We start from the raw sequence: 23,784 nt of genomic DNA on the forward strand, positions 1-23,784 counted from the left end.
GCAACTGTCCCAGGGCCACTGATCCTCTGGGTCCTTTAGGCCCCATGTTCCTGTGTGTCACTTCATTTGATTAATTGCAGTATTAGTTTGACAGTCTGCACTACCAACACAGAAATAATAAGGGTGTTTAAATTGATTAGATTTAGATTTATTTGTCCTTTACAAGAGAAATTGTTTCCACCTTCTGTGCAGCCTCAAGATAGTCGTACATGAAGCATATTCCCCGGTGCAATTTGTGTTTAACAATTTACCACAGACTATCTGACACACAGAGGGGGCCTTTCCTCATTTTTTCCCTGGGGTCTGTTGGTGGGTTGAACCAGCCCTCAATGTAGTAATTTCATCTCTGGTTATGAGATTAAATTACATATTATGAACATTTGAGCAGATGCCATCCAAATTACATAAAGTGGTACCAGTATTGCAAAAGCAAAATTGTGTTTTGTAACACTTCTAATGTGCAAGCCAACATAAATGTGGAATAAAGCATCAAGAGTAAACAGTAAAGAGTGAAAAATAGCATAGAGATTCTCGTTTAAATTCGTTCTGCTTTGAGATAACCAATTATTTCGGTCTACTTCATAAAATTCATGACACCACACGAACAGGACCTAAGCGGAAACGGAAGTAGGCAGTACTGAAGAAGGCACTTGACCTTTTCCCACAATCCACCGCGAGACATTGAAGGCGCGTTTTGGAGTGTCTACATGTCAACAAGCACGAGTGGAAGAGGCCCGACTTCAATGAAAAACATCTAATGCATGAATATAATAACACGCTGCGCTCGTGGGATACTACGTTTGTCTGTCATTACTGTGCTTAACGGCCTGAAACGTTATTAACACCGACATGGCTCCGTTCAGCTTAATGACAGCAGGTGTTAGCATGTTGGCTAAGTCCTTCAGTGTCTTCTCCTGCACAACTGCTCTGGCAAGGTAGCTAACCTGAAGTTACTTCACTATATTAGCTAGCAAATTAGTTGTAGCATGCTCTCCTGGCTTTCCGCATACTCTAGGTATTAGAGAGATTAGTTAATTTAATGGGTATGTTTTCGGGAAGTGTAACATTAATTAGCATCAGGATAAATTAGCTGTTAGTAAGATTAGTGAATTACTATGTGACCCATTACCAGTTCGGGACTAAAGAACCAGTCGTTCATTTGAATTAGTCCCATTTATTAGAGTGGCTGGGCTTTCAACCATTGTCAGGAGTTTTCAGGGTGTTGATATCTGATCGGAAATATAGAGTGTTTAACGGCGGATAATACAGCTAATTAAATGTGGCTAGTGCTAGAGATGGAGTAATTTCCTTTGACAGGTGCAGCCTCTTGCAGTTTGATCCTGTCTGGCAAAACAGATCCACAGCTCCACAGCAGATTTCATGAGCAAAACTGAATCTTTCACCAAACATTTATGGAGATGAGTGAAGAAATGCTGCTTTGGTGTGTGGGATGTACAATAAATTATTTAGTGAACAATAAGATGTTTAGGACTATAACAAGCAATTATTATTATTTTGCTTCACTGATTAATTGTGTAGTTTATGAGTTGAAAAATGGCCATCACAACTTCCCGGAGCCCAAGGAGATGTCCTCAGATGATTTGTTTGACCTGTGGTCAAAAGCCCAAATACTCAGTTTACAATAATGTACAACAAACAAAAGCAACAAATCGTCTCAGTTGAGAAGCTGGAACCAGGGAGTGTTTGGTATTTTCTTTTCAATCGTTTCAGCTCCAGTGATGTTGAGACTAGTATGTTCCATTGCTCTTGAGAGGGCATTGCTCAATTGCCAGATATCTGTAAGGTTTTGTCCATTAGAAATAATGGATGCTAGGATGTTCTCTGCTTAACATTGTGTCTTTGTGTGTGTACGTGCATGCTGTAGGTGTACCAGTGTCCTCCCATCTACATACATCAACCCAGTGAAATATCTGACCTCTCAGACCAGCGGCCCTCCCAAGAGACCTCTGAATGGATACATGAGATATGTTCTGCAACAGCATCCGATCGTGACCAGACAAAACCCAGGTAAATCTGCAATCATTGATACTTCTGTAAAAGGCACCTGAAGTTACTGAATTCATAAACTCGCTGCACTGATATGGCAGGAACACCTCATAATACTAACTGCAAGCATGTTTCATCATTAAATCAAGGACTGGACTGCTATGATTCTGTTGTTAATGATCATCTCATAATTGTTGCCTTCAGAAACCAAACCAGTGGATATCACCAGGAGAATTGCCCAGCAGTGGAGAACACTGAGCCCTGAACAGAAACGGGTATGTCAGTCCTTTACTTCTCAAACAGTATATCCTGTATGCTTTTTATTTAAGTTTTTAATTGTGCCTTGAATGCATACATTGTAGGGGAAAGCAGTGGGAGCAAGTGGCAAATCGTTGCTGTGATACTGATTAAGTGTAAAACATACACTTTATTTTTGATAGAGAGATAGAGAGATAGATAGATAGATATACTTTATTTATCCCAAGCTGGAAAAATGCAGCTTGTACATATACACATATTATATGTATTTATTGTAATATATATTGTAATACATATACACATATGTATTTTGTCAGTTTATTGTTGTGACCAAAGTTTTTGTTGGTCTCTCTCTTCCCTTTAGCCGTTTCAGGAAGCCTCCCAACGGGCCATGGAACAGTTTAAGATGGAACTCCAGCATTACCAGGCCCAGCTGACCCCAGCACAGGTCAAACAACAAACCCTGGAGAAAAGGCAGAAATTGGCCAAGAGGAAGGCCATCCGCAAAAAGAGGGTAAGAGAGTTACTAGTAGATAAGAAACGGGGATAAGGCTGGAGTGATCATTGGTCAGTAGCATCAAGATTGTCTTTTCTGTGCACATCTTAGATTAGAAATCCAAACTATCTAGAAGTTTGGCTTTGCGGACATTTTCAGTCCAGCTCTGACACTGTAGCGTGCAGGGTGTCAGGACAGAACACTGCAGGGTGCACACAAGCAGAGGTTTGAGTTTAGAGATAACTCTGTGGGTGAAACATACTCTTTTGAATTTTGATTGATTTCTGTGTGTGTGTGTGTGTGTGTGTGTGTGTGTGTGTGTGTGTGTGTGTGTGTGTGTGTGTGTGTGTGTGTGTGCGCGCACATGTGCCTGTGTGTGTGATTCAGGAGTTAACCAGCCTCGGGAAGCCCAAACGCCCTCGTTATCCATTCAACATTTTCATGTCAGAGCATTTTGAGGAGGCCAGAGGAACCACCTCACAGGTCAGTAACCACAGCAACATGACATAAGATTTAAAGGGACAGTTAACATTTTTTGACATTAGGTGGTATCAGATACTCGCTGGTTGTAACGTTGATGCATAGACTGGTCTGCCAATTGCAGACAATTCCCATTTGAACGTGAGTAAGAGTATAATTATTTGCAACTTTGAGTGTTGCAGGCAGCAGGCAATACTAGTAGGAAAAACAACAGAAAAGAAAAATACAAAATAAAAGTTGACTATATAAAGTCAAGCCCAAAATTATTCATACCCCTGGTAAATTTTGACATAAAGTTACTTTTATTCAACCAGCAAGTTTTTTCTTGATTGGAAATGACACAGGTGTCTCCCAGAAGATAAGACGTTATGTTTTCCTTCACCACTTTTGCTGTGTGTTTTGGGTCGTTGTCATGCTGAAATGTCCACTGGTGGCCAAGGCCCGGTTTCTCTGCAGACTGCCTGATGTTGTTGTTGAGAATCTTGGTATATTGCTCTTTTTTCATGGTGCCGTTTACTGTGATTAGGTTCATTGGCTGAAAAACACCCCCAAAGCATTAGGTTCCCACCACCATGTTTGACAGTGGGGATGGTGTTCTTCTCCTTTTTTAAGCCAAATGAAGGATACATCATTTCATCTGACCATAAAGCAGAACACCGGAAGTCTTCTTCTTTGTCCAGATGAGCATTTGCAAAGGCCAAGCAGGTTTTTGTGTGCCTTTTCTGGAGAAGTGGCGTCCTCCTTGGTCTGCGTCCCTGGAACCTCTCTCACTATCCTCGTGGCCAGCACAGCTGTCACTTTTTTCCACAGTGCAGAACATCTAGTGTTTTTTAATAATACTTTGCACTGTAGCCACTGGAACATGAAAACATTTAGATATGGCCTTACAGCCCTTTCCTGACTTGTGAGCAGCCACAATGCACAGCCGCAGGTCCTCAGTGAGCTCCTGTGTCTTAGCCATGACTGTCCATGAACCAGCTGCAGAGAGCTGCTGTTTTTCACCTGGTGAGTTGAGTAAAACAGCTGTTCACAATGAATCAGGGTAATTGGGATGCTTTAGAACAGCATGGACTATTTGGAATGGTATAGAACTTTGGATTTTCCTACAGACTGTGACAGTTTGCAAAGGGTATGAATCATTTTGGACATACTACTTTTTGTTCAATTGTAAAAAAAACCAAACAAAACAGCTGAGAGATATGTTTTCCACAATGCTGCCTCTTGTACATCGTCTTATCTTCTGGGAGACGCCTGTGCCATTTCCATTTCAGAACAAACTTGCTGGTTGAATAAAAGTAACTTTAAGGCAACATTTACCAGGGATATGAATAGTTGTGGGCTTGACTGTATGTACATTTTATACAAGAACCATAAGAAATATAAAAGAAAAATCTATATTGCCACAAAAGAGCTATAAAAAATATTGCCGTAAAAAATATACTGACAAAAAATTTACGAGATTTTCACAATTTTAACAGAAATTGCACATGGATTGAAATTGCACATGGTGGGTACGGATCATTGTAGTTCAGTGTTTACTCTATTGCACAGTAATATATATATATATATGTATTACAGTCAAAAAAAGTGCATATGCATTGGTTGAGTGCTTAAAGAGACTGAAAAAGTCATATTGCACAAGATATTTAGTGTATATGATTGCAGGCTGAAGTAAATGTAAATCACACTTTAGTGCAAAAATGGTCTGAATATGGACTCAGTGCCAAATTAAGCAACTGCAGAGACAATTGTACCTGTTCTCCAATGCAACCATTACACCTGAGTGCTCCATAAAGACACTGTCTGCATGACATTTGATCAGCTACATGTGTAGGCTCTCTCAGAGGATTACTGGTAGTGCTGAATGTGGATTGTGATATGGAGTCATCGTGTTTCTACAGCTGGCTTTGTTCTGTCTCTACTGGGCGTTACTACCATCTACTGGATTTTAAGATGTATGGCATTTATTCCACCAGGGCCAAATGCCCTATCTCAATAATATGAAAGCAAAAAATCTGATTAACTTCTACGATGACAAGTATGCCCGGTTTCCCAGTTAGAACACTGAAAAAGCCATAGCCTACAGGATTTCACTCAGTGGAGGTTTTTAAATCAGTCACTCTTCTGTAGAGTCCCTGAATAATAAAAGTAGTTTCTTTGTTCACCACCCGTCCGTTTGAGTCAACACATCTTTAGTGAAGTCTCTGCAGGTCATGAGGACAGAGGCCGTCTCAGTGGAGAGATGGAGAGCTCTGCTTTCTGCACAACCAGGTGCTGCTGAACTGTGACTTCTCATTCAGGACAGGGGTCTTGAGAAAAGTCCTCAGTTAAACATAGGCCTAAAAGCATCAAAATATTCTTGAAATACCAGAATGGCCAGTTTCATAATAATATATATTATATTACTGGATTACGATTAGTGATGCATTCACGTGCTCATCACTTCAGGGCTCATTTTAATTACTTTACACTGCTGGGTGCCTTAATCTGTAATAATTCATCAATTTTATTTGATGAATTTAGATTTTAGATTTTTTATTGAATCTGAATCTGCAAAGTAACTACTAACCAAAGTTATGAATAAATGTTATGGGGGAAAAGTACAATATTTTCTCCAAAGTGCAGTCAGTGAAGTAGAGGCAGGGCCATACAGGGAACAACATTTGGTCCTGTCAAATTTCATATGGACTGACCCCATTTTTCCCCAACATACACACTTATGGGTTGCATAAAGCAATATCAGGCTATTTATAACATGCAGGCCTAGCAATACATATCTAGGTCTGCTAATTCAGTTAACCCTGTCACTGCATGACTAATTCCAATAATATGGTCAACTGTCCACAACAGAGCCTGGTTTTCTTTCCTCTGCTGAACTGCGGGGGGGTGGGGGGGTAAAGAATATTGAGTGTTGTGCAGATAAAGAATATTGAGTGTTTTGCTACTTCAAGGCCAAACTCCTGCCCCGTAACCTATTGCTGTTTTTGACGCATTTTGGATGAACATGATGACGTGCTTGTATAGCAAAAGAGAACGTCCTTGGCTTTGCACACTTAGCATTGATATGATGTTTCTGCTGATGTTCCTTCAGGCAAAGATGAAGTCACTGTTGGAGGACTGGAAGAATCTGTTCAGCCATCAGAAACAGGTGGGCCGCATGATGATCACATCCTTTATTCTTATAGTCACAGTGCCTTTATGCCTCAACAAACATGAAACAAGAGCTTCACTGTTGTCCAGTATTCAGATACCCTCTGTTTGTTTCACATCTCAGATCTACGTGCAGCTGGCTGAGGACGACAAAATTCGTTACAAGAACGAGATAAAGGCATGGGAGGACCACATGGTAGAGATTGGACGAGAAGACCTGGTCCGAGAGCGGAAAAAACCTGCTGCTAAAACTCCAGTGGCCAAGACCGGAACAAAGAAGGCCAAGGCTAAAGCAGTGAAGAAGCCCGCTGCCACAGGAAAGTCCAAAACAACGACGAGGTCGACAAAAAGTAGCTCTGCAAAAACTGTGTAAGATGTGTTTATCTACTGAGTCTAAAGGCAGAAAGTGTCTTCATCACAAGTGGAGAGTTTTGGTGACCCCGGGCTGTGATCTGCTTGGTTTTTTCCCTCAAGAAGTTGAAAACCCCAAGAAGTTCCCAGTTGATATGAATGCTTCTTAGGTTCAACAGGGTGTAAAGCCTTGACAGCATTCAGAGAGATCATGATCATTTTACAACATCCTGTTAATGCCTCTGTTCAGTGACAATGACACCATATAAACCCTGAGAGCAGGAGTTTTGAAGGGGTGGTTCAATCCCAAATGTTGTAGAAAGTGAATTAGTTGATGAAATGGAATGATTTCAGAAACTTTAGACATTTCAGTGAGGTACTAAAGTGATTACAGAGCCACAGGTGTGTTGATATTTTTCTGTCTGCAGTGTTTAAAAGGTTTCACAGCCCTGAGTGTAACCACAGTGGAATATAAAGGTTACTTTGCCGTCCTTTTCTATTTTTGGTATTTCATAAAGAGTACTCATTGAAGAATAAGTTAAGTATTTTTCTGTACTTGTCTTCCCAACAAATCTATGAAAAGACCCAAACCACCAATGTTAGTCTGTCTTTCAATACTCCACTGTCTGTGATCTCAGCTGCAGTCCCATTCATTCCTATGAAAACCTTTAAAAACAACTCACAAATAGTTTCTTTTTTGTTAATGGCTGGTCAGTTTTCTAGAAAGAGCTGGTCACTAGTTTTTAGCAAAAAGGAGGAAGTATCATGGGTTTCGATGAAAATAAGAATGTAGAGTAACAGCAGCCTTATCCTTTCCGGCGTGTACGTCACCTGTGGAAGAGTGCTCAATGACTCAGTAAGTTTCTCCTCTGAGGAAAGTGCCATTGGTTGTAAATGTACAGAAAGACAGTACCATGGCTCCCATGATTGCAACCTGACTGAAGTCTCTGTCATTGCTGTTATTTAATGTAGCATGTACACAACTGCAACATCAAACTGTGAATCCCACTCTGTCTTTTATGGCATAAGTAAAGTCACTGATTGACATTTTGTTTTTTTTAAATACCAAAAGGTCTAAACTTTGCTTTGCTCCAGTCCAGCTTTAAATGAGATGCTTTTTGTTCTGTTAACAGCTGTAAAACACAAAACCCTGCTATGGTTGAAAATAAAATTAGCTTTTTTTCCCCTCTGCATTCATCCAAATTATTGTTTTGATGGCATGAAGGGTAATCCCCCCCCCCCACTGAAAAATAATATTTGGTCCTGACTTTGCTGTATTAAGTTGGTCATGAGTCACTCAGTCATGTGTCACAAAAACAACCTCCCTCCATTGTATTTCAGAAAATTCAGCCATTGTCATTTAATAATGGTAAAATCAAAATCCTTGTGTGTGTGCGTGCGTGCGTGCGTGCGTGCGTGCGTGCGTGCGTGCTTGCACGTGCGCGTGTGTGTGCGTGTTTTGAAGATCATAGTTTCAGTATTGGCAGTTTCTTCTGCATGTAGAATGTATTTAGCACCACCATACTAACTATGGCTTGTTTTCTTTTGTGTTTATTTACTGTTCATTAAACTTTCATTTACATCTATATGAAATGTATTATATGTTGCCTAAAAACCATGACAGCCACAATGTTAAGAATACACAATAGAAACAGCGTGCTAGAATCCACAAAGTCCTCTTTCTGATACATGATTTTGATTAAATTTAATAAACCATAATCTTGGATTTGCCCAGAATCAGGTCAGGTACAACAGATGTTTCAACACTTCAAGTCACTATATTTAGCATTTCTAAGCAGTATGAACATTTGATCAATGAGTTAACGTTGACATTTGAGTTGGAAGCAAATCTGATCTTAATAAAAAGTGTTTCTTTTAACTATGACTCATCTTGTGGGCACCCATAGCTGGAGGCTGCTGTTTAAACAGATAATGAATGACAATATAATAACACACAGTAATAAAGTATGTTTTCATTCATAAGTTAGAATTGTTAATAAATACTGTACAATAACTGTACATTATAAACCATTAATTTAATGTGTGTATACTGCTTATAAATGCTGCTAAATACTGGGACTTAGTGTTACTGTTTTTGTTTCTTTGGTTATCCCGATTAAACTTGACAGAGTTAATTTATGCTGTACCGTACGTGTAGAATTTTTAGTACTAAACACCAAACTCTTGTTTCATTTACCTCTTCAGGATGGAAGTTTGCATCTGTTGTAAAATGTCAACACTTACTGTATAATAAAGTTTATTTGTATAACATCTCAAAACCAATTTTAAAAAGTGCTATACACAAAACAAACTGATTCAGAAATAAAATGTAAAAAAGCATTAGAAAAACAGTAAAATAGACATAAGATAAAAATCTACAATATACAGCGTATAAAACATGACATATCAAAAATTATTTGTATGCTTGTCAGTAAATAATCAGCTTTAACAAGTGATTTGAAAGAAGATGACAAGGTGAACCCAGGCTCCTCTGAGCAGGTCATTCCTCACAGCAAAGACACGGGAACCTACGAGTCCGTGTCTGAGGACCTGAGGCTGCACACAGCATGGAAATATGATACAAGCCTTAAAAGTAATCTTTATATACAAACCACTGCTGCAGTCTGTTCATCAGGATGACATGATCTGCTGTATCAAAATGAAAATGGAGCAGTCATAAAGAGGTCACTTGAGACTGAGAGGTTTTCTGTAATAACATTGTTTTGACAGCCTGACTGAAACTTTCTGCGAGGGCTTCCAGAAATGAATGAAAAGATTCTGGCAACAGATGGATGTTTGGAAACTGCTCTGGAGTTAATAGAAAGACCTGGCCCCACTTTATTCTGAAGAGGTGTGCATAAGACTGACACAACCCATCATAACCACGACCTGACACCTGTCAAGAACACGAGTCTTTCTGAATGTTTATGACTGCTGTTATTAACCCAAACCCCATTAAAAATGATAGAATTGACCAAAAGTGTTACAAACTACTACATCGCTGTTTTATTGTGACAACTCCAACCACTGGAGGTCAGCAACATCTGTATTTACAGTTGCTGTTACATTGCTTCATGAAGCTCTAATGCAGGCATGTCAAACCGGTTCCATAAAGGGCCGTGTGGCTGGTTTTCATTCCAACCAAGGAGGAGCACACCAGGCTGGGATCAATTAATCAGCTGATCTCAGTCTTCAGCTGATAACTAAGGGATCCCTTGATGTTGGTTGGTTGGCCTGGTGTGCTCCTCCTTGGTTGGAACGAAAAACCTGCAGCCACAGGGCCCCTTACAGAATCGGTCTGGCATATGTGCTCTAATGAGTCTGACGCAGAGATGTGAAGCATTAAGTGATGTTGAGGTAGCAAAAAAAAACAAAACATCCAGGTTCACAGACAAACATCTAATAATATTTAAAATACTACTGTATCTAATTTCTGTAAATGCTACAAAAGTTCCAACTAGGTCCTAACTGTACATCAGTGCAGTAACTGGTTGACCAGTCCAGGAGTGTACATTTGGTGTGCACCTTTTAGTCTACTAAACACAAAACATTACAAACAGTCAAGTCTGCTGGAACAGTAAAGAAGCAGTTATCTGCAGGGGTGCACATGATCGGTACACAGGTGTGCATGCGTAACAAAGATCAGAAACGTGTAACAGTCAGTCATCTCAAAATGCACCTTAGTGTACCGTGAGTGCATGAGTTCATTTCCACTGTGTCTGTGCCCGACAACAGAAAGTCTACCTCGGACTTCCTTGGATTGACTGAAGTGGGTGCTGACCGAACTGCGCAGGCCATAACAGATAGACTCAGAGACACCTGACCCAAAGTCAGCTGTTGAACTGTGGATCAGGAAGCTAATCTGAGGCTCAACCAGGCACTGGGAGGTGCATCTTCATCATCTACCTGAAGGAAGCTGCAGTGAGCGGAGTGAGGACGTTTCATTTATTAAGACCATGCTATGAGTACCAAACACCATCTCCTGGTACTCACCTGAGTATCTGGCTAAAAGGAGATATGTGCCCCCCGGCCATCTCATTGTCTGTCTATTACACTCAGAGCAATGAAGTTAAGTTATCAAATTCAAATCACCCGTATGTTAAAACAGTCACTCAGTGGCTTTGTTGGACCAAAGTCGAGAACGTTATCACACATGATACACTATATGGGGGGGTGAGAATGTCCTCTGTCTTTCTCTGGGTGGCTGATATCTTAGCATGTAGCTGCTGATGTCTTTTGCTGGTGTTCAGTCAGCCTCGAGCTGACAATCACGTGGCTGCTGTGCTGGTGTGTGTACAACTGACAGTGTTCCCTCAGAAGATCTGTAAATAGGTAAACAGTGTTCAGGTAACAGGTAACAACCTCCTGAGTCCCTGCAGATCAGCAGGTTCAATCTGATACCATCTTTCCAAAAAACTCAGCCAGATTTTGCCATCACAGGATGTTCAACATTCACAGAGTAGTTACAAGAAAAAGAGGCTACTGAGGGCAACCATAGCTGCCTTTAAAACGTCAAAGCTGAAGTATGGCGAACAGACACGAGACCACCTGTCAACAGTGACACCTCCCATCAGATCAGTTCCAACACATTGTTACGTCTGTCATAGAGCCTGTGAGTTACAGCTCTGGTAGATTTCCCTGCAGTATGAGAGAGTTTGTCAGGGTCCTTGTTGCTGCTGTGTTACTGCTTGTCTCACTAAAGCGTGGAAGTCAGGAGATAAGACCAGCTTGTGGTGGACGTTTCCTAACACCATCATGTCTCCAGTCCGACCCTCAGAGAGACGCACAGACACCAGTTGCTGCAGAAAGAAGAAACAGAAATGGCTTCTATATAAATACTGACATAAATAATAAATAGTGAGTGGTCACATGTTGATTCAGGTTCATTGCAACAGTGTTTTGGTGGATGGTTCACCAGTTTTTGAAAACATTTCTTCCCATAAAAGGATTATTTTTTTTAAACATAACTGTTAGAAATGCTAATGTAGTATATTCATATTCTTTTAATAAGAACAAGATCAGATAAGATAGACCTGTCATTGTCATTTATTGAGATACATATCTTTATATTGAATATTCATCTGAAACACTGTGTGATATACTGTACTTGATGCACTTTGTTCAGAATGTAGACACAATCATCACTAACTGTAGTATCTTACTCAGGGAAACAAAGGGTTAAAAGGGTTACTTGTACTTTGTCCTATAAAAATTGACAACTGGTTTCAACCTGAAGAGAGAAATCCATCTGGGTCATTTATTTTTTTAATAACACAATTTAAGTGAAATTCCCTACAAATGTCAACTCTACAGGGAAGACATGTGTGATATGCCCTTTCCTTGAAGACACAGGCATTAAGGTTGATTTTTCAAAAGAAAAAGTCAAGGGAAGGTAAATTGTTCTCAGAACACATGGTGTTAATTCAGGCTTTTGGCAAGTATTTCATCTCATCTTCACCAAACTTGGTACATACCATGTTTAGATGACCCTGAACAAATCTTCTGAGTCTGTTTTTGAGTATCAATTATCGTTTGTCTGTAACTGGTCACCAAATGTTTGAATGCTTGGCCTGACATACAACAGGTTGTAACTCTTCAATGCTACATTGGACTGCAGCTACATTTGGAAATGTTGTACGTGCTTCAACATTGCACAAGTTCATTTCAACATTTCATACAGTTTCAATAAAATGATATTTCTACAATTCTGTTGACTTTAATGAATGAAACTTGGTAAACGAGCTCTCCATGAGCATGACCATGACATACTGAAGCTTGCCACCAATAGCAGGGTGCTGCCATTACCAAAACACCGCTATGCTATTTAATGTAATATTCCATGGCAACCATGTGTTGTCTTTGTATATCTTTATGGTGTGGACTGTTGGTTGGACAAAAACAGGTTTGTAACCCTGGGCTCTAGGAAATTGCGATGGGCCTTTTTCTTTATATAGCTGACATTTTAAAGACTAAAATGAAAATCACCACTTTTCAAATCTTGCCATCTCTGTACATTATGAAAAAATGTACACAAAGCTGATGTTCAGTCCTAATGGTGGCGCCAGAGGAAAACTCATTGTGTTTCCAGAATGGAAATGGTTCATTCTGGGGGGGCTTGACTGTGATCGACAAATATCAAGGCAATCTGCTTGGTACAATTTCCTGTTAAATCTGGGAATTACTCTATATATGCCTATTTCATTTGATCTATTTGCTAAATTGTTTCATATTTTTTTGTTAGATAGAGTTAGAATTTTCTGTTTTTCTGTTTGTGACTCTGAATGACTCTCATCTCCCACACGCTGTCCTGCTGCCCAATTAGAAGTCCCTCCTGCATGCCAGGATAGAAAGTCAGACTCTGGTGCTAACTCCTCATTTGAAATCTGATAAAAACCTGCCAAGGTCAAAACCGGTTTTATAAACAAGCCCTGAACAGTAGAGGCTTTTTATCCTACTCCTGCCACTCTATGTGTGATGTGAGTAAAGTTACAGAATATAGGAGAAATGCGTTTAGAAGAGCACCTTGTGCTTGACATTTCTGCTCATAGTAAGTGACTTTGTTTACTCTTCCTGTAATAATGCAAGTATAATATGTTATAACACGGTGCACAAACACACATTTACAGTACCTGCAGAAAGGAGAATGCAGCTCCCTCAGAGACATCCATGACGACATCACCCAGCTTCAGCTCTACCTTTCCTGACTTCCTGATCTGCAGTTTACCCAAAAATCCTTCTGGAAACTGTGACAGCACAGGACAGCCCTCCTTCACTGCTGCCTCCTGAGCAGTAGCAGAGATACACAAGCTGTTAATAACTGGCTGCTGCAAAAATGCCAAAGTAAATAATTTCCTCATGGAAAATGAAGAAAAGTCTTTGAAACAGCCTGATATTATATATGGGGATTTTGTGGATGGCTGTTGGTGGGTGATGTGTAAAGTAAAGGGAGTACAGCTGGGAATCCAGAATCACAGTGCATTTTGTGTCATGTACCACTAACAAAAGACATCCTTCATTGTATTAAGGTGGCCTGCAGAAACCTCACCTTCTCTGCACGGAGAGAGTTCATGTGTTTACTGGTAAGTGAATTAATACAGTAAAAACAGTAAGGACTGACGCACAGTTCTGGATACAAAACAGTGCAAAAAGGCTTCCCAAGAGGGTCACCAATGAATGCACCAAGTATGGACATGTAATGTGCTCAATACGTGCACAACTAATGGCCCTTAATGGCATAAAGGACACAAAAAGGCTTGGACTGGCATCTACTCACAATACCTTGAAACACGTTGCCATTCTGTTCCCATTCCCATTGAACAGACACCACACTACACATTATGCTGATAAGCAACTCCAGATATGTTGCCATGGCAACATCACAATTTTAGTGTTTATTTCGTTAACTCACTTGTGCTTGTAGATGTGCAGGCCTCTTGTCTTCAGACTTGCCGTCCTTCTTGGCAGGTCTGTCGGCTGTAGAGCCATGAGTGGGGTTGGCCTCCTGTCCAGACACTCTGCCTGGCATACAGTCAGGTAACTGCATGAAGAAGAGCTCCTCTCTGCCAGACAGATGGAGATCCTGCAGTACTTCTACCAGGGACGGCTGCTCTGGTTGGGGCATCTCTGTCCTGCTGTGGCCCGCCCTACTCTGAGCTCCACAGGATGGAGGTCTGAACAGAGGACGGTTCTCTGGACCTGCCGACATGCAACAGAATACTTCCTGATCATGTGACATTGTAAAGATCAGGCACATCCTGTCTCGAAACGATGCAGAAAAACTAGTCCACGCATTTGTTACTACCAGGCTGGATTATTGCTCTTCCTTATTATGAGGCTGTCCCAATTCATTGCTAAATACTTTACTTTCAATGACACACAGAGCTCCTCTGTTCTTCTCTCCCTCTCCATCTGGAACTTTTTCCTCACCACTGTCGGCTAGTGCTTGCTCATGCGGTTCAAGAGTTTGGTCTTCTTACAGTCTTTTCCTGCTTTGTGGGCATTAATTATTTTCATTTTCAGAGTGCTAGGCAGCTGCTGAGAGGAGCCCATGGCTGCAGATTGTTCGGACAAGGTTAAAAGAGACAGTATTTATAAAGCTTTGAAATTTGCATCACCTTCTAATGACTGACCAAGCCATAGACCTAACAAGCTAATTAAGGTCAGAGACCGCGCCAAAAGCTATGAGGGGTGACCAAACTTTTACATGAACAGAAATTTTGCCCAGGGGTGCCCACATTTTCCATGATACTGTATGTCCCCAACCTGTCTCAGTAGGTGGTCCATATAATAATTTGGTGCGCATTCAGTCTGCATACAACGACGCTGACAGCTGATTACGTTCAGAAATCCAACTCCTGTATCAACTGTATTAGTCACATGTGAATTCTGTATGTGTCTTTAATATTTGCTATTGTGTGTGTGTTAATTGTGCATCTCAGGCTCTGCATCTGTAAATCTTGCTAAGATTTCTTTTCAAGGATCCCATGAGCAGAGCCACACAGCCAAACAAAATGTGTATTACTGCAATGAATCCTGACATGAGCGTCCTGACTGGCATGTAATGTGGCATTGAAAGAGGTTAGATGGTAGCACGAGTGGTAGTCAGAGGCGGACTGCTCACATGTTGTGGTGGTCGTCAGTGTTTGGCTCTTGATGAAGCTGCAGGACTGACTCAGAGGCAGCTGGATGGGTTTTAGTTTGGCATCATTCCTCAGACCAGGATCATCTATGAACTGTGGGTACAGCATATAAAATTGGTTACGAACAATGATGAGATGATGGTGATTATTATTATTATTATTGTGAATAACAATATTAATGAATCTCACTGTCTGACCAGTGGTTCAGTCATTACAAACTAATGCTGTGAGATAGCACAGCTTTATTTTTCAAATCTAGTTGAGAGGAATTAGCTGGACCTAAATTCCTGGAAAACAGCAGCTTTCCATGTGCAGATGAGACAGGACATTTGCATTAAACTCCATAAAAAGAAACAACAAGTTTTAAGAAAGCAAATCAACAGGACAAGCACACAACCCTACATGTATGTATGTTTGATTGTTAGCGATGTTATTTTAATATCCTCACATTCTGGCATTTGTTTAAATGTTTAGTCTGCTTGCTTTAGATCCGCCAAGTGATTTTCTCTGCTTCTGTTTAATTGTACTGCCAAGTCTGTTATTACTTAATCGATTTCTCTGCTCATGCCGCCTCACTGTTTTTACATCTGAAGTTGTCAGTACTTTCTTTTTGTATGTTGGTATTGTATTTCTATGTTGAGGACCCCCGGAAGACTAGAGGCACAACCATGTGCTTCTAATGGGGATCCTTCAGTAAGCATAAAGTACTGTGTTGCATAGTTAGATGCAACTCAATGTTGAACGTGAAATAAATGTAAGTGTATAAATATGACATGATGATATTTATATATTAACAATGGACCAAATGACTATGTGTAATGTAAAAGGCATCATCCAGACCCAGCTAAATGAAGGACAAACCTACAAATGAATGATAATGCTGCTGTGATGTGTAAATTAGCAAGAGTGCAAAAAAAAAACAGCCACAACAAGTTCATAAGGTGATAACATGTCAAATGTTGTGTTTTCAGCTTGTTGCATTGCCCCCAAGCAGCCAAAAAAATGATTGTAGCTAGATTAACAATTTCCCAAGTCTGTCTTAAAACAATAGTCAGGTGCCCATACATTAAAACAAGTTTTGATTAGTGTAATAGTCCCCCTTATACATACTGGCTTCCAATGTAAGGGATGCAGGACAAAATTCACGCTCCTTGTTTCATTCAAAAATGAATCAAGTGGGTATCTCCCAAAAATATCTTGTAATGCCAAATTCAACCTTTGGGTGCCCAACAAACAGCTTTCACAAGACCACATTCTGACAGAGATGATGATGATTGTGTTTTGTGCTGAGCAAGGTAAGAGCTCAGAAGCTGAAGCCTCATTCAGAAGGAGAATTGTTCCACAGCATCACTTTGTCTTGAAAAATTACTGGGGATACTTGGGAAAACCTGATTTGGAGCTCAGTGTTAGCAAGTGTCTGTGTGATGTGGACATCACCAAGACCCTCTCAGAGCTGATCATGAAGCTCCAGCAGCTTCTCAGCTCTCTGCTTTCAAATGTGAAATCATCTGAACCAAAAGTAAAGTTGTGACAAGTGCAACCTTGAAGAGGAAACACTGTGTATTTCCTTACTCTGCAAGAACAAAAGCTAGCTATGACATCAATGTGCTGCTGAGTGTGAAAACTCCTTCAGGCATTTGGCGAGAGGTTCCAGGACATGAAGAGGAAACAAAATGAACTAAACATGTGGAACCAGCTCATGTGCCCGACAACATACAGCTGCCATTGTCCTGTTTCCTGTTTTATTTTTATTGTGAAAGTTCACTTTCTTCATGAATCATGTTCTGCTTTACTTCCTGCCTAGCACAGTGAGGGTCATGTTTTTTGACTTCTCCACTGCTTTCAACACAATCCAGCCATGACTGCTGAGGGGGATCCAGCTGTAAGAAGGAATGTTACCGCAGGTCCTTCATACTAACAGCTGTCAGAGTGTTTAACTCCAGCACTCCTGTTTCATGTGGCACTGAGTCCATGTTCAGACAGACTTCACATACAATATCTTGTGCAGTATTACATTTTCTTTTTCTTTAAGTTCTCAACCTATGCATGTACTTTTCTACTGTGACACATATATTTATTACTGTGCAATACAGAAAATGCTGGCCTACACTTATCCATACCCACCATGTGCACTTTCAATCCATGTGCAATTTCTGATGAAACTGTGAAATTATCCTAAAATCTTTGGCAGTATATTTATGGCAATATTTTTTATAGTTTTTCTGTGGCAATATATATTTCTTCTATATTTTTATAGTTCTTGTATAAAATATACATATATATATATATATATATAGTCACCTTTTATTTAGTATTTTTTCTATTCTGTTGTTGTTCCTACTGCTATCGCCTGCTGCCTGTAACGCTCACATTTAATTGATTAAATTAATTGATTAATTGTTATTAATTAATTGCTGAGTCTTATTTTATCTTATCTTATCTTTATCTCTTTCCTGCCTTTGTGATTGCTGGTTAGTTTCACCTGTCGCTCATTAGCCTTCCCTCTCTTGTGCATTTAGTCCATGTGTTTTCCTTCTTTCAGCTGTCAGCTCTATTGCATTTGCTGCTTGTGTGTCTCATCAATATGTCCCACCCCTGCTTTAAGGTAGAGCAGCCACAAGAAGAACTCACATCATCTCTCTTTAGTTTACAGAGTATCTCATCTTCATCCTCCTCTGAGTCTTTCTTCTCTTTCTTCACCAGTTTGCACACGGGAGAGGTGGTGGAGTCATGCAGGTCTGTAGCACCACGCCAGCCTGAACAGAGAGACACGTTGACTGTGAAGGAAGAGGTTCACCTGTACTGCACCTGTGCATGATTACATTCCACTGAAAAACAACGGAAGTGAAAGAAAGGAGGGGTTATGCACCTGTTTTGCGTACAGTGTCGGCAGGGCCCTGTTCAAAGATGGAGTGAGACTGGATGGTCTGAGGCCTCTCTCTCCTCCTCCCTCTGTTCTCTCTCCTCCTCTCCTCCCTCTCTTTTCTCTCCTTTTTTGGAGTAACATGGACCTCTTCCTTTAACCTGGGAAGAATCAGACCAGATGTTTAGAATCATCAAACACTACATACTGACAGCACATAATATGTCATTACTGGACACTGGAATTATCATATTGATGTTGACTCACTCATCTTTGCTTTTCCTCACAGCGTGGACATTCGGCTCAAAGGTCTTCTTTGGAAAAAATAAAATAAATTAAAACAGTAAATATCATGTATTTTTTGTTGGGATTCAAGACAAAGACACTGAAAATACATAGTATATTTAATGTGCTGTACATTCTTTCTAGCTGCCAGGTTCAATATTACAGGAGTGCGACCCTATTTCACATATCAGTGATGATACCAATTTTTCTTTCCAAGTAACAGAATAAGGTTTTGTGGAGTCGTGACCCTCCCCATTATTAACACCTCAAACCTTCACACCAAATGCCAGTTCCTTACTGAGACTCTGAAGTTGAACCTGACTCCAGTAAGAGAGAAGACAGGATTCAGCTCTATAGGCACTTTAACATGAATGAAATCATTTAACAAAGTGCTTTTACCTAATATTTCATTTGTATTTACCTTTATCCAATTCTATTATATTTATTCCTGTCTTATTATCATGTAAGCACTTTGTATTGCATTTATGCATGAATTGTGCTATACAGACAAAGTTTATTCTTTGTGTTGCTATGCACTGTTCTGGGTAGTTAATCAGACGAAAGTTAGATCAAAAGATGATATGTCACTGCGAAACAGGTTGTTTAACATGCTGAGGACAGATTTACTACACAGCTTCTTGTTCAAATGAGTCTCCCTGGACAGCTAGTTCAGTCTGTGGGAAGACCTTCACCTGCAGGCTAAGACACATACTTGTAGACATTTGATCATTTTAATATGAAGTTTATGGTGTCCAGTCTCTCAGTGCTTTAATACAGGACAGGTATGTCATTGGTGGTGTGTCATTCATTACCTTTGGTTTTTTGAGGGCTCCCCCCAGTGTCAGGTCCCTTGTTCGGAGCGACGTCAGTCTTCCGGGTGGAGCGGGGGAGGACAGACTCCTGACCCGGCCTGGGAGTCCTCTGCCCGTGCTGAGGCTCACCCCGGCCCCGCTGCTGAGGCCGGAGCAGCCCGGAACACTCGCTGTGTCCCCCGCGTCGGTCATTCTGTGGTTACTTGTCCACCCTGTGATATTTTACGTTGCAAGTGGCTGTAGGTGAAGCGTTTCACATGACAAAACACCCTGTTTTTATTGCGCACATAATGAATAACGTTACAATTTTGGACGAACTGTGCCTTTATTTTGGGAGTCAAGCGGTTCCAAATCCGTCTTTTCTCAGCAGACTGTTGACCGGAGTCCTGACACGGCTCCTTCACAGCTCTCTCTTTCCCTCCACCATTGAAATTATCCAGAAAACGGCTCGTTCACCGTGAAGACGGCACGCAGTCTCGGCTAAGCACAGATCAGTGTACACCGCACAACCCGGGCAAGCTGCTTTCCCTCCATTTTGTTGCCACTCGCGACATCAAAACAGACTGCGCCACAGCGCGAGGCTGCACCCGCACGAGGACCATACGCTTCCGTTTTAGCACAGCGGGACATCAGTAGTGAGGAGGACTTCTCCGTGTCTCTGGATGACACAAAATCCGTCCTGAAACCACTCAAACTACATTTAATCTTTGACACGATTTCTCGGTCGTAAACCAGCGGCGTTTCCGGGCGGTGGTGGTTAAAAACATGCAGCAAAAATGTTAAAAACACGCATACAGTGACATTTTCTCCAGCCGTTGCGCGCTGCCACCTGGTTTACTTGTCCAGGTTAAATGGATGGATTACCTTCTTATGGCGCTGCCATTGTTGTTGAGCGGTACGACACTGTTGCAACCACAAGAGGGCGGTGTGTCTGACGTGTCAGGTTCTTCTGAAGGGGGGTCGAAGACATTCTCAGGTCCTTTACTTAAATCAAATGACCACTACCCACTGGTATAACACAACTAAATTATTTTTCTCAAGTACAACAACTTAGGTCGACAGGGTGACTTCTGATTAGAGTGTGACAACTGTCTTTTTCTGTGTGAGTGCTGTCAAGCGGGACAGAGTATCTGCAGTATTAACGCATAATGTCCATTCATTATGAAGCTGACTATTCAACATAGCCTTTTTTCTGGAGACAGCATCAATCACTTTTACTGTGTTCCTTTTGTTAATGCATTTATAACAATGGCGGAAAGCAACTAATACTAACTACTAACAAACTAAAAGGGCAGTACTTCAGTCCAGTTTCAAGGTACTTGTTCTTTACTTCAATATTTTCACTTTCTGTGACTTTCTGCTTCTGCTCCACTGCATTTCAGAAGAAAAGCTTGTACCTTTGACTCCACTACATATATAGTTCAAGTTACTTTGCAGATTCAGATTAATAATAAAAAATATAATCAATAAAATATGATGTAATATGATGGATAAGATGATCTCCAGGTTGAAATTCACACTACCCTGAGGTGTATATAGTAAAAAAAAAGTAAAAAAACCCCGTTACCAGCTGCAATATTAAAGTTAATGTAATAATACATCAGTAATTTAATACATTATTTGAAAAAGGGCCGTTCTGCACAATGGGTACTTCTTCCACCACTGACTTACAGTATGTATTCATTACTATTTATTCTGTGGTCATAATTATTCACATCCTAATGTTAAGACATTCACATCAACATCAATGTGCCCCCGTCTGTTTTCTGTATACATCCTGCCTCTTGGCCAGGTTATTCCAAATCATTATGTGTTTCACCATTGTTAGGCCGATGACACTCAGTTATACGTGCTACTACAAACCCACAGCGCAGCCTAGCTAATCTCACAACCTGACGCTCTGATATCAAATCGTTGATGTCCCAGCATGTCCTTAAATGTAATGCTAAGTTTGAGGTCATTCCGTTGATCCCCAAACTTCAACACCTTTTTGGTGCTAAACTTGGTGGTCTCACTATTGCGCAGGCTGCTCAGAATCTAGGGGTAATATTTGATGCTAACCTCTGTTTTGATGATTTCTTCCAGCTCAAGGCCACTTTTTCACAATTGCTGGTCCACAAAAAATGATACATGCTTGTATCTTTTCTCGGCTTGATTACCACAATGCACTACACTCAGTTATCAGTCAGGGTTCCCTCTACCGTGTCCAGTCGGTACAAAATGCTGCCACTCGACTCATTACCGGAACAAAGAGGTATGTTCACATCACTTAACCGGCCATGCTCCCTCACATATTTTTAATTTATCGAACTGGTATGTTCCATCTCAACCATCAAGATCCGTGGATGGAGCCTGGGTTACTCCCAGGTTACAGTTTGTGACTAAGGATGAGCGGGCTTTTAGAATCCCCTTACTATGGAAGTCTCTGCCTACTGAACTCAGACACACCAAGTCTCTGGCTTCTTTTAGATCTCTTCTTATAAATTTTCTTTTTAAAAAAGCCTTTGGAAATGTTTACTATGTACTACAATATAAACTACAATTTGCAACTCTGTAGGACGTGGGGAAGATTGACTTTGATATTTTTTGAATTATGGAATAGGACGTGTCTAGAAATGTAAATTTTCTATTAAAAAAATGCTCACTTCAGTCATTACAAAATTGCATGCATTGAATCAGTGATGATCCTAGATTGTTCAAAACAAGTTTTGTACAAGTCATGTAGCTGATTTCAATATACAAACTTTGTGTTTGTGGTGCCCCCTAGGGGCAGAATATCCCAAGACTGTGTGGGCTGTGCTTGGACTGAGCCTTCAAACATTTGCACTGAGTTTGGTTCACTTTAGCTACTTTTGATCATCAAAGTCTGTAGACGATCCTCACTCAGTTTCAGGATGAGTGGCCTAACACTTTCTGTGGAGTTGTTGAAAATTAGATTTTGGTAAAATTGAGAAAAAGTCAGATAATTTGACACTTTTAGGGTAGGCCATTGGAGCAAAGATGCACATGACTTCAGAGATTAAAAATGATGAAAGAATTTTGGCTGTCAGCCAGGCTGTTTTCTAGAAAATTGTGAAAATGTAAACTGGACTATTGCAGAATATTTTGCACTAAAATAGTGGGTAAAATTTGAAGTGCATTTGTCCATCTTGGTGAGTTTTCTTTCAGGGAAAAATAACAACAAATCATAATACTAAGAATAAGAATAACGAGACTATAAGGCTCCAGAGGTGAGCGCTGCTGTTTGGATCCAGAATAACATTATTATTAATAGTAATAGAGGGGACTTGCAATCATTCCCCCTGGCTAATAAAAATGTCAAAGTGACTGTGACAGTGACGGGTCACATCTTGGCCATGAGGAAGGAGCGAGTCATTTGTCAGCAAGACCTCTTCATTGACGAGTTGAAATCCTGGCTTTGATGGCTCATAAATGATGGATGAAATGATAGTTTATTAAACAGTGACACCTTGCTCACCTCACCTGTTACCACAACCTATGAGACTGTACAGTCAGTTCATCTGTACACAACTATATATCCCATAATGAACCAAACCCAGCACTTGTGAAAAATTATACAATGTTACACAGAATCTAGAACCAGATCACACACCAGAACAACAAACTGGGTATCAAGTAGGAGCAAGTCAGCCTAACAATACTGTCAAATGACCAGCAGGTGGCGACTCCACTCCATGAAACAGCACTGAAGTTCAGGTCATCAGTAAAATCTTAGTCTTTGTCAGTTAATGCCCTCCAACATGCAACCATTTAGTTCTCAGAGTACTCTATGATTTCCCTGGGAAATAAAACAATGACAGAAATGTTAAGTGGTTTAAATTTGTTTTTGTTTTAGCTTTTTATTAAAAAATGTACTGTATGATATTTGAGATGGTTTCTGCTATCTCTCACAACAGTCACGCAGGGAATGAGGTACAGCACAATTGCCAGCTACAGTGGGGAGAAATTTATCTCAGTTCTTGTACACACATTTTGTTTGTACTAGAAATAAATATACTCATTCTCTGTTTTTGCACACCGCTAAATTGACACTAAAGCATTGATTATATATTATACAATATAATACAACTCATGAGAATCAAAAATAATTTGAAATTGTCCAATATCAGATTTATTTCAGTCAGATATTTTGCACTGCACTGCATGAAGCTGGTAGATACAACCTGATTTCTTAAGAGTAGAAAGAACTGATGTGATTTCTGTTGTGCACTGTAAACACCACATGGGGTATTGTCCCTCCTGCCCACAGGGCTTGCTGCTTGGTCTCCTCTTCTTCATCCTGCACATACCGCTTGGTCAGATCCGCCATTGCTGTGGCCACTTGCTCCACACTAAGTGTACCACCTGCCTGACTAATGTCTTCAATAGACTTCCACATTTTTCCAGTTTTCCATGGCCTCCACTGGCTTCCAGCCAAATTCC

The 23,784-nt window shown here is 40.5% G+C and overlaps 2 protein-coding genes across 3 annotated transcripts; one reads left to right on the forward strand and one right to left on the reverse strand.

Annotated features, from left to right (window-relative positions):
* The first annotated feature begins 686 nt into the window (after nucleotides 1-686).
* On the forward strand, nucleotides 687-7,933 carry tfam (transcription factor A, mitochondrial). The gene is made up of 7 exons (XM_041962519.1): nucleotides 687-935; nucleotides 1,886-2,028; nucleotides 2,212-2,282; nucleotides 2,630-2,779; nucleotides 3,149-3,244; nucleotides 6,333-6,389; nucleotides 6,516-7,933. The coding sequence occupies exons 1-7, from the start codon at nucleotides 850-852 to the stop codon at nucleotides 6,762-6,764; spliced, it is 852 nt and encodes a 283-aa protein (XP_041818453.1). The 5' UTR covers nucleotides 687-849; the 3' UTR covers nucleotides 6,765-7,933.
* Nucleotides 7,934-9,943: 2,010 nt separating this feature from the next.
* On the reverse strand, nucleotides 9,944-20,231 carry zgc:171971 (uncharacterized protein LOC569690 homolog). Of its 2 annotated transcripts, none has more exons than XM_041962517.1 (8): nucleotides 19,342-20,231; nucleotides 18,512-18,555; nucleotides 18,251-18,405; nucleotides 18,013-18,137; nucleotides 15,363-15,474; nucleotides 14,151-14,437; nucleotides 13,372-13,524; nucleotides 9,944-11,541 (listed from the first exon to the last, which is right to left on the reverse strand). In XM_041962517.1, the coding sequence occupies exons 1-8, from the start codon at nucleotides 19,531-19,533 to the stop codon at nucleotides 11,401-11,403; spliced, it is 1,209 nt and encodes a 402-aa protein (XP_041818451.1). In that variant the 5' UTR covers nucleotides 19,534-20,231; the 3' UTR covers nucleotides 9,944-11,400. The 2 variants fall into 2 exon arrangements, with proteins under 2 accessions (XP_041818451.1, XP_041818450.1); XM_041962516.1 differs by having other exon boundaries at nucleotides 18,512-18,558.
* Nucleotides 20,232-23,784: the final 3,553 nt, after the last annotated feature.

Source organism: Chelmon rostratus, chromosome 21 (assembly GCF_017976325.1).
Source record: "Chelmon rostratus isolate fCheRos1 chromosome 21, fCheRos1.pri, whole genome shotgun sequence".
Taxonomy (NCBI): Eukaryota; Metazoa; Chordata; class Actinopteri; order Chaetodontiformes; family Chaetodontidae; genus Chelmon; species Chelmon rostratus.

Bases quoted from the DNA above. Each gene is read 5' to 3' on its own strand.
- tfam (XM_041962519.1), top strand. From the start codon at position 850: ATGGCTCCGTTCAGCTTAATGACAGCAGGTGTTAGCATGTTGGCTAAG. The intron at 2,029-2,211 runs GTAAATCTGCAA...TGTTGCCTTCAG, and splicing joins CGTGACCAGACAAAACCCAG to AAACCAAACCAGTGGATATC. The intron at 3,245-6,332 runs GTCAGTAACCAC...ATGTTCCTTCAG, and splicing joins CCAGAGGAACCACCTCACAG to GCAAAGATGAAGTCACTGTT.
- zgc:171971 (XM_041962516.1), bottom strand. From the start codon at position 19,533: ATGACCGACGCGGGGGACACAGCGAGTGTTCCGGGCTGCTCCGGCCTC. The intron at 18,406-18,511 runs GTGAGTCAACAT...GATTCTTCCCAG, and splicing joins GTGAGGAAAAGCAAAGATGA to GTTAAAGGAAGAGGTCCATG. The intron at 15,475-18,012 runs GTGAGTTCTTCT...CTGTACCCACAG, and splicing joins GTAAACTAAAGAGAGATGAT to TTCATAGATGATCCTGGTCT.